Raw genomic sequence first — 11,159 nt, forward strand, 5'->3', positions numbered from 1 at the left:
ATACTTAACATTCTAATATGATTCCTAACACACAATAGAACATTTGAAGAAATAACGATTTATAAATTTGGTTTTCGACGCATCAAAAGATAATATGAGATAAAATGTATAATTATTAACAACCTCACAATCGGGCTACAGTCATACAATAAAATATAACCTAACTTAACCTAAACAATGATCACGAGAAGTCTTTCTAGCAGTTGATTTTGCCGTAGAAAGTTCTTGTTTTATCCCGGGGAAATGTGTGCTACACATACCTAGTGGTAGACCTAGTGGGGAACCGTAGAAACTTCTTCAATTAACTCTTTATAACATTCACCCTTAATAAAAGCAGAGTTTTTAGCGTTTGTTAATATTCTTAATGACGCCAAAGTTCTATAAAATCGCTCTTTCATAAGCGCGATGCGTGATTCGGAAGCAATTTTGAACAATAGCGACGTGCGTACGCACTGACAGTTTACAAGGCACTACGCGCAGCGCGATCGCCGGATCAGGAGAAGCAATATCCTCCCCTCGTCCCGCTGTCCCCGCGTACCCACCAATATCTTAAATGTTTTACATTTCCGATTGCTATTTAGGAAATATATAGATTTCCTAGGAGTAAGGGAGTAAGGGGAGAACGGACTAAACATCTTATCCGACCCAACTGTCATCCACACCTGCACGCGCCGTACATTAGCGGCGGTGACCAAATGGCTGCCGTGGAGCTCCCTGCTAGATAACGGACGAGGCAATGGCGACCGGGTATAGGCGCTATAACGTTAGGCCCATCTCCGGATGGAAGAGGCTCCAAAAGCCTTGAGGGTTAAATCTCCTCTAAAGGTTTGCCACCAGCCACCGCGGGCTGTGAGGGAAATAATATCCTCAGAAAGAGCGACTTAGTGGATGGGCAGTAGCATCTTCTGAAGAGTGATGGTTGCCGATTCTACCGAATAATACTGCGGTGTAGAAGGCAAGGGGAAACCACCACACTAAACTCCCAAGAAAATCCTCGTGAAGGTACAAAGTAAGAGACAACGGTGGCCATGTGATCCGCTTAGCATGTTAGTGTAGGAGAACAGGAACAACATGGAAATCGGACTACTGGAAAACCAATGAAGATGCGACATATCCAGACGTTAGGGACTTTGAATGTGCGTGGCTTACTATCGCCAAGGAAACTTAATATCTTGGAAAAAGAGATAATTCGATGTGAGCTAAACATCTGTGACCTTTGTAAAACTCACTGAAGAGGCAATGGTCATTTTCTCACCGATACACATGCTATCTACTTCTCTGGGAACAGTACATCGAGTAGTAATGGAGTCGCAATTGTCCTTCCTAAAAAGATCAATAACTGTGTAATGGCGTACCAAGCTGTAAGTGATAGAACACTTAATATTAAAATTAAAGCAACACCTGTCTATTTGAACATCATCCTCGCCAACTTCTACTTCAAGCGCCACAGATTTGGAAGACTTCTACTCTGACGTTGAGACCAAAATGTCAAAAGTCCCCGAAAGGGAGTTTCTTATTGTTATGGGAGACCTGAACTCAAAGATAAGAGCAAATGCGGATCAGCTTAGTCAATGTGCGGGTAAATGTGGACTAGGGCAGCGAAATGATCGAAACGAGCGCTTATTAGAGTTTGCCACTGATCATAATTTGGTAATATGTAAAAGTTTCTTCCAAAACCATTCAAGAAGGCTATACCCATGGACTTAGGAATCAGATAAACTACATTATGGTTGGATCACGCTGGAAAACATCAGTAAGAAATGCTCTTACCCTGCCTGAGGCAGACTGTGGGTAAGACCATGAGCTTCTAGTCGCGAAAAACTTAAGGTAGCTAGGAAAGTAGTAGCAGTAGGAAACAGAACAGAATCCAGCCTAAGTTTCTAAACGCATTAGAACGCAATTGGAATTATTGGACATAAATGGATCCTCAGTTAACTACACCAGATCATTTATGGAATCAAACGAAGGAAATTATCCAACAAGCTGCTTCTCTGTCCGGACAACCACGCCAAAACCGAAAGCGCCAACATTGGATGAGTGACGAAACTCTTACCCTTGTGGGAGAACGGCGACAAATTAAAGATTCAGGAGCCGATTTGAAGTTAATAAATGAAACGTCGGCTCGTATACAAGAAGCATGTCGAAGAGACCACAATAACCACCTTCGAAACCTGAAGCTGAAGTTAACGCTAATAAGCAAGAAGCACGGGATTGACCGACTAAGCAGGAGTATAGTATAATTAATTTCACACCATTTCCTAGGAATTGTATACAATAACGGATGACATACATTACCGTTAACACATATACACGCCGCATGTAAAATTCTACAAGAAGATTTTTGCCAAAACGATCGTGTGTGGTGACACTTCGTTTCTGTTCCTGTACCACAATTCCCAAACTTGTAACGTCATAAAAATACAGAACAATTCCAGTTTTACACTAACTTACGATGCAACTGATAGTAAGGACACACGTGCCACGCCTGGCGGTCGGTGCTGAAGGTCGACCGCCAGCATGCAGTCGTCGTTTTCGCAGCTGTGACGTCACAGAGTCGTCACACCGCCCAAGTCATTTCTGACTGTTTCAGTTGCTTATATAGCGTAATGAAGGAGAGCATGTGAGAAAATATTAAAGTTCTCTAAAAATATTAAATTAGTGTGATACTTATGTTAAAAAGTCATGGAATTAAAATTACACAGACTTATTATGATATGTTAGTTGTTGAGTACGATTAATACGACGCAAACAAAGCGTCAGGTCCTTGGTTCAAATCTCACCAACGATAGATCAAACTTGTCATATTATATTATTCTTTATTTTTAAAGTGTTCAAAGATGTCGAGTACGTGTAATGTATGCAAATTGATCATACTAGTTACACAAAAAAGAATTGGCTGCAATAAATGTAACACAAAGTACCATTTTGATTGCATTGTTCAGCCTGGTGCTAGAACATCAGTGGTACGAGGGCAGTGGATGTGTGCCTCCTGCAAGAATAAATCTCCTTCTGCGGTACCCGAAAGCAACGACACAAATATATTTAAAAGCACCGAAGAAACTGCGGCAACAAATAGCGATTGGCTATCAGCCATAAGGAGAGAGGTGCAGGAAGTTTTTTCTCGAACAATAAGTGTGGAACTACAAAAAATTCGAGAAGAACTGAGCGTTTTTAAAAATATAACATCCTCATTAGAACACCTATCGGGCATCATAGAAACTGTTAAACAAGAATTAGATGGTGTAAAGAAGGAAAACCAGTCGTTAATTAAAGAAAACAGTGAACTTAGGGAAACCCTAAAAAATCAAACAAATACAATTAATATTTTAGATAGGGAGTCAAGGGCAAGTAACATTGAATTGCACTGCATTCCGGAAAAAAGAAGCGAAAACCTGCTAAAAACGGTAGAACAGATTGGTAAGATTACCAACGTTAATATACCTGAAGGAAGTGTAGTAAAGTGCACCCGTGTTGCGAAAATAAATAGAAATTCCTTGCGCCCAAGATCTATTATAGTAAAATTTAATTCTCCCCTAATAAGAGATACATTTTTGGCTGGCGTAATAAACTTTAATAAGTTGAATAAAAAAGACAGGTTAAATACATCACATCTTGGAGTACCTGGTGAGAAGAGACCAGTATTTATTTCGGAGCACTTATCCCCCACGGCTAAAGACACCTACGCCGCAGCTCGTATTTTCGCCAAGCAAAAACAATATCGTTTCGTCTGGACGCGTAACGGTAAAATATTCCTGCGAAAAACTGAATCCAGTGACGCAATTGTAGTTAAATCAAAGGACGACTTACTCACTTTAACTTAAAGTTTATTTAATTGTTTTTTTTTTTTTTCTTCTTTGTAGTTGCATTGTAACAGTTAATTTTCTTGTATTATTATTTTTGCTATATATTTTTTTTTATTAAGTTAAGATAATATTACGCAGTGCTTTTTTTTTTTTTTTGAAAATTAAAATCAAAATGGCTAATGCCATAAAAATATTCTATCAGAATGTTAGGGGACTAAAAACGAAAACCAAAGACGTTTACTTAGCAACGCTTAAGTCTGATTTTGATGTATTAGTTTTCACTGAAACGTGGCTCAATAGCGGAATATCGGACAACGAGTTGTTCGATGCGCGATATAATATATTTCGCAGAGATCGTGAATCATGCGATTCTAAGAAAAAGGAGGGCGGAGGAGTTTTGATAGCAGTCTTAAAAAAATATAAATCTTACAGGGTTAATTCTTGGGAAACTAATTGTGAAGATATTTGGGTTAATATAGTACTGGAGTCGGAAACTATTTCACTATGTGCAGTATATATCCCATCGCCACTACAATACGACATTCTTGAACGTTTCACAATAAATGTTGAGAGAATAACAAATAACAAGCAATCACGAACCCTAGTATTAGGGGATTTCAATATTCCGTCCATAGAATGGAGTCTAGATCTTAACAATAATAAAATGTTTCCATGCAATAGTGGTCCACTTATATCTCTAATTAAGGATTTTATGGGGTTAACGTCTCTTTCGCAATATAACTCTGTAACTAATGCATACGGGAAGATATTAGATCTTATTTTCAGTTCAAATAAAAAGGTTGAAGTAACAGAAAGCAACTTCTCAGCATGCTCGGTTGACAAGTTTCATCCTCCTCTACAGATTAAGCTTGAACTAGAATATAAACCATCGACGCTGGAGGTGAATACTAATGTTAGGTATAACTTTAGAAAGGGTGATTATGAAAAAATTAATGAACTCCTTGCCGGCATTGACTGGGAAACTTTACTTATTAATTGCGACAACGTAGATAAAATGACCGAAATATTTTATTCACACCTGGGCAACTTAGTCCAGCAATGTATTCCAAAAGGGCAACCGAAGAATAATAGTAATTATCCTGTATGGTACACGAGTAATTTAAAGAAAAGATTAAGAGAGAAGAATAAGTACAGATTGCTGTTTAAGAAATATCACAATCCCATGGATAAAATTGAATACGAAATACTAAGAGACAGATGTGAAATTTTAATTGACACTGATTATAGAAATTATTTAAATGAGATAGAAGACAATATTAAATTAAACACTAAACACTTTTACTCGTACGTCAAAAATCTGCGCGGTAACAGATGTGAGTACCCGGCATTGATGACAATGAATGGTTGCTCTTTCACAAATGGGTCTGATATATGTAACCAATTTGCAAAACATTTTTCTAATATTTACGCTACGAACGATTTAAAAACCACTTCATCAACCCCCATTACAAGATCAATGTTTAACACACATTTGAACAATACGCACATCCTTGAGAGTGACATTGTAAAAGAGCTGAGAAGTCTCGATATTGCTAAAGGAACTGGTCCTGATGACATACCTCCATTATTCATTAAAAGATGTGCTGTTCCTTTAGCAAAGCCTTTATATGTAATTTTTAACAAATCGCTATCTCTTGGTGAATTCCCCTCCCTGTGGAAAAAGGCAAGAGTGGTACCAATTTTTAAAAGTGGTGATAAAAATGACATAAAGAATTACAGACCAATCTGTTTACTATCTGTCTTCTCAAAAATTTTTGAATCATTTATTAGTCCTCTACTTACGTGGCACATGAAGTCTACAATGATAGATAATCAACACGGCTTTACTAAAAAAAGGTCTACTATGTCTAATTTAGCAATTTTTGTTGACGATATATCAAAGGCTATGGACAACTCGGAGAGAATAGATTGCATTTACACGGACCTGGAAAAGGCCTTTGATTTGGTGGACCATCATATTTTACTTCAAAAACTTAGCGACTATGGCATCGATGTTTATCTTTTAAGGTGGTTGGAATCTTATTTAACAGGGCGTACTTTGAACGTTGTCGTTGGAGGTTACCAATCAGATGCATTTACTGCGACCTCGGGTGTTCCTCAGGGTTCTATTCTTGGTCCTATTTTATTTGGAATTTTCGTCAATGATATAGCTAAGTGTTTTAAGCATTGTGAGTTTCAATTGTATGCCGATGACCTCAAACTCTATAAGACGATAAACGACATTAAAGACGCAAGGAATATGCAGATGGATGTCGATAGGCTTGGATTATGGTGTGACCAGAATAAATTAAAATTAAACCATTTAAAATGCTACGCTATTACCTTTAGCAGAAAGAAATCAAATTTCATATTTGATTATAATATTAAAGAAAACGTTCTGAAGAGGTTACATCAAATATCCGACCTAGGAGTTACACTGGACCACAAACTGACCTTTATTCCGCATATTGATAATATTATTACAAACGCATTTAAAGTATTAGGTTTTATCATAAGAACCACAAAGGAATTTAAAAAATCTTCAACCAAAATTGCACTCTTTAACTCATTGATACGCAGTAAACTGGAATATTGTTCTGTTGTATGGAATCCGCAATATCAAACACATAGAGACAGAATCGAGAGAGTACAGAAGAAGTTCTTACGTCACCTGGCCTACAAAGATAAAGTCTTAAGACAGAATGACAGATACGAAGATTTGTTAAATCTTTACCATACGCCTTCCCTGTGTAATCGTAGAAAATTAATAGATTTATGTTTTCTTCACAGAATTGTGAAGGGTGATCTTGATAGTGCAAATTTGTTAGAGAGAGTTGGATTGGCGATACCAAAATATAACTCAAGGAGCCACATAAGGAATAAACATACGTTCAGGGAAAGGTTTGCTAGGACTAACATCGGCCGTAATGCTCCCATCAACAGAATGATTCTAACTTATAATAACGTATTTAAAGGAGCTGGGTTAGATATTTTCAAGCATTCTCTGTTACCTTTCAAAAGACTAGCAAAGGGCTATCTGACTAGTTGAGGTTAGTCTCAGTAATTCTACGAAGTAAGGTCTCTGTGGAATATACTGCGCAAGAATGTCTTGGTTTTTGGGCTTAGTATTATCATATTTTTTTATTACTACTCTATTATCAGCCCAGTATTATTATTGCGTTTTGATTATGATTTGTGATCACACTTTTTCTTTTTTTGGTTCTCGTTACTTTTTCCTTAAGTCAGTGCTTGTAATTGTTTTACTTTATTTGTACCTCATTTTTTACCAATTGTTGCTTTCAACTGTTTCACATTTGCTATTGTTTAAGATTATTATTAGATCATTATTATTATTACTATTTTTTTTTTGTTCGTGAGTGAACATGCAAAGAATGTTATTTTATTACATATCATGTACATGCGAATGTCGAGTTAGCCTATAAGTGGGGTGTACAATTAATGCATGTAACAAATTAAATAATTTAGTGTTAATTAAGACTAAGAACTAAAATTGTATACAACGTTGGCTTCCTATTTAAATAAATAAATAAATAAATAAATAAATAAATAAATAAATAAATGTTAGTGTGTCAACGAGCCTCGTGTGGGAGAAAGGAGTCACACAACCGTCTGTATAAAGAGAGACCTCCCGTGTCAGTGATGAGTACCGAGATGGGAGGTCGGAGGTGAGCGAGCGCGCGGGTCTAGGTGTGCATGTAGTGTGTGAGGCCGTTGTCGAGCGCGTCGCAGACGGCGGAGTGGGCCCCGGGTCGCGGGTCCCGGACCGCGGCCGGCGAGCAGAGCCAGGGGTCGCCGGTAGCGAGCTGCCACGAGTGAAGCCGCTCCCTGAGAGAAGCCTCCACCTCGGACAGCGACGGCTTACCTGGGAACATTGTATTGATGTATTATAATTTAATCCGTTTAACATATTAAATATCATGTATGCCTGTGTGCGTTTGAGCGTATATGTGTGTGTGTGTGTGTGTGTGTTACCGTGCAGGTTGTGGGTCTCCAAGGGGTCGTTCTTGAGGTCGTACATCTCCCACTGCGGTCGGTAGTAGTACTGCTTCAGAGTCTTGTACCACGGCAGAGGCTGCTTGCTTCGAGTGCGGTTCAATATATCCTGAATGTATAAAACACATCTGAAATTCCTTTGATTACAAAAGTTTTTAATCGACAAATGTTACACTCGCGACGGCGGCAGCGGCAGCGTCCTCACCACAAGTGCCCGACGTGTCTTTCAATTCGCATGTGATGGTAACGAAGTAAATTTATTTATCAAAAACTCAAAATTCTCCGTCAGTAGCTTGGCGGAGAATAATTTCGGTTAAAGTAAGGATCGTCGACTGTTGTCTCGAAGTGATCGGATCACTGGGTTCTGAGACGTGTAGTTGTCGGAGATCACCGACTGCTCGATGAAGCGAAGAGAACGAACTGTAAAGAATTAAGTCAGATAACGGACCTGGAAGGTCGGCGACACGTACAGGTCCTGGTCGATGGGGAAGGGCATCCCGAAGTTGAGGTTGTGGATGAGTTTGTACCGACGGGTGCGGACCGACCTCATGGGGTAGTACATGGTGATCTCGTGGTGCGTCTGGGACGAGAACACGGCGTCTTGCTCACTCGGCGGCGGCTCTGGCGGGAGAACACACGGCGAAGGAGATAGGATCAGTTATTTAATCATTATTTAGTTATACAATAGAAACAAGAAGTATGAGAGTTGGATCGCTGGCCATGGACGGAGTTCTTACGCTAATTATTCGTTTTTAATATATCATGGCAGGAGCAGTACCTTTGTTCAATATGGGCAGCAGACTCCTGGGCCGGTCGCGCCACTCGTGGTCGATGTGTCGCGGTGTGCGGACGCCGAACCAGTCGAGGACAGTAGGCGTGAGGTCCAGCAGACTCACCAGGGCGCCGGAGGCTTCGTTTCTGCGAGCTCCAGGGTCTGGCGAGTGCATGATCAGAGGTTCCCTCAGCCCGGGGTCGTAGAAGTTGGTCCTCCCCGAAGGGAAGGGAATCCCGTTGTCGGAGGTGTATATGACCAGCGTGTCGTGTCCGTGGCCCGCCGCCTCCAGCTCCTTCAGCATGAGCCCCACACCTGGGTTCCGATTTAAAGGTTTTGAACGTTATGTAGATCTCATTACAATGACGGTGTTCTGTTTAAACTGTTCTTCCTCAATTAGATATCCAACAGCACCTGCTTATTTTGAATCAGGAACTTTTCCGACATATCCTCACCTTGATCTAATCTGGACATAGTGGTGTACTGCGCCGCGATGTCTCTCCGGGCCGCCTCAGTGTCCTTCGTAAAATGATGGAATATATTTTTAAAATACAATTTAAACAATGAGTATGGCGCAGACTGCGTCTCCCGTGAGTTCGCTAGCGCAAGACTTTCACGATGAATACATGTTTCATAACCATCGATTGTTTCAGGACATCACCTGGACATGATAAGGCAGCTGCACCTCGTCCCACTGATAGTACCAGGGCTTCCAGTCGGGGATGACCCCCATCCCCTCCTCCGAGGAACCGAACCTCTCACAGAAGGGGCCGTACTGAGGAGCCTCGTGGCCGCAGCGGTGAGGGTCGTGGAACCCGACGTACAGCAGGAACGGTCTGGAGAAGGGAGGCGCAGGTAGAGAGGGGTTCAGCTCGGCGGCCATGTTATTACAAGTGTAAACTATGCCTTACTTGTCGAGTCTGTTCGCCTCCCGCAGGAACTTCCTGGCCAGCAGCTTCATGTGCGTGATGTTCCTCCCGACCTGGTTGATGCTGTGTCCCTCCTCCGTCCACTCCATGTCGAACTTGTACACGCTGCTCGGACCCACGTGCTTCTTACCGATTATACCTTTCATAAAAATATTCATAAGTTTTGTGCTAACTCAACTAAAGGATCACTCAAACGAACCCTGAACAGGTCAGAGGTCAGCATTCAGGGACGATGCATCACCAGTGTAGACTCCGTGCTCGCGCAGTATGTTCGGTAAGCTGGTGACGTTATCGAAGGAGTTGAAGTGATGAACACCGTGATGGAGCCCGTACATGCCGTTCTGATGACTCGGGGTGCCGGTCAGCAGAGCCGCGCGACTGTCAGACAAATACGTTTTAACGTTTCTATATAGTAAACTTTCAAAATAGTATTAGCGAAAGGTACGTAATGCTTACCTCGGAGAGCAGCTACTGACGGAACTGAAGGCATTGTTGAAGATGACGCTGCGCTTCGCAAACTCGTCGATGTTCGGAGTTTGGCAAATTTTGTTTCTATACGCTCCGATTTCAAAACCTCCATCGTCAGCTGATACCACGAACGTGAAATATACATTTTTAAACATATACGTTTAAAAGATCACAACACTATTTTAACTAAAATACAGAATATTTTTATTTACAATATAAAATGTAACTGTTATTACCAAGTATTTATTGTACTACTACTGCACACTTAATGTATGCCATTTTTAGAAAGGTTTTATGAATTTATGAACTTGGAATAAAGTGACATGTCTGCAAACTAAACGCTGAGCAGTCGAGCTTCTCAGTAGTTGACCGAGTTTATTTCTTTTCTCTTTATAATTTTTTTTGAAAGAAAAATCTTACACTTGATACTGTTTTATTAGAAACAGCAGTTAGGGAAAATGGATGGTGTTTGTCGTATTTTTTCATCGTTCGTATTTTCTAAATTTTAAAATATATAATACTATTTATATATATTTTATATATTAATAGGTAGGTATATTATATAATAGCTTCATATAAAGATTTAAAAGTTTTAGGATTACCATAAAATTTCCCACAAAAAAGTAAACTTTTGTGACCGTGTACATATTTTAATTAACATTTGTTATTTTTGGAGTCTATATGTACACATTTTTCTACGCAGAGAAAGTACCTAAATATTTTTTTTTTTAAAATCTCGTCCCTCGATGACATTAGAAAAATAAAATTAATAGCACATACATTTTATATGAAATAAATATTACATGTGTATTAGTTAATATTTTTATATTGCCTGAGCCGTTCACAGCACAAAGTGACAACGCTACAAAATATATATTACAAAGCCATTAAACGTTCTCGTACGGTAAAAACTTACCTAAGAGTATGAGAACGTTGCGATTCTTGTTTGATAACACAGTGTTCGTGATAATGAGACACAATAACAGTGTGATAACAGCGACCGGGTGTCGAGCCATTTGTATGTAGCTCGCCGACACGCGGACTCACTCGGGACTGGGAACTGTCTGACGATTGACGTTTAACAGTGAACACTCGACTGTGAAGTGAAGTGTTGGCACTTTACGGATAACGAGTGAAAGGGGATTGCTCAGCGCCGCTGCAGTGGGGCTGCTC

General features: G+C 39.9%; 1 protein-coding gene across 1 annotated transcript; it reads right to left on the reverse strand.

Moving 5' to 3' along the window:
* Nucleotides 1-2,284: 2,284 nt before the first annotated feature.
* On the reverse strand, nucleotides 2,285-11,045 carry LOC116776903 (N-sulphoglucosamine sulphohydrolase). The gene is made up of 10 exons (XM_032670204.2): nucleotides 10,903-11,045; nucleotides 9,975-10,104; nucleotides 9,760-9,896; nucleotides 9,501-9,657; nucleotides 9,251-9,425; nucleotides 9,045-9,108; nucleotides 8,596-8,904; nucleotides 8,266-8,438; nucleotides 7,797-7,926; nucleotides 2,285-7,686 (listed from the first exon to the last, which is right to left on the reverse strand). Exons 1-10 carry the CDS (start codon nucleotides 11,000-11,002, stop codon nucleotides 7,508-7,510), a joined length of 1,554 nt encoding a protein of 517 aa, XP_032526095.2. The 5' UTR covers nucleotides 11,003-11,045; the 3' UTR covers nucleotides 2,285-7,507.
* Nucleotides 11,046-11,159: the final 114 nt, after the last annotated feature.

The sequence above is a fragment of the Danaus plexippus genome, chromosome 8, assembly GCF_018135715.1.
Source record: "Danaus plexippus chromosome 8, MEX_DaPlex, whole genome shotgun sequence".
In the NCBI taxonomy this organism is placed as follows: domain Eukaryota; kingdom Metazoa; phylum Arthropoda; class Insecta; order Lepidoptera; family Nymphalidae; genus Danaus; species Danaus plexippus.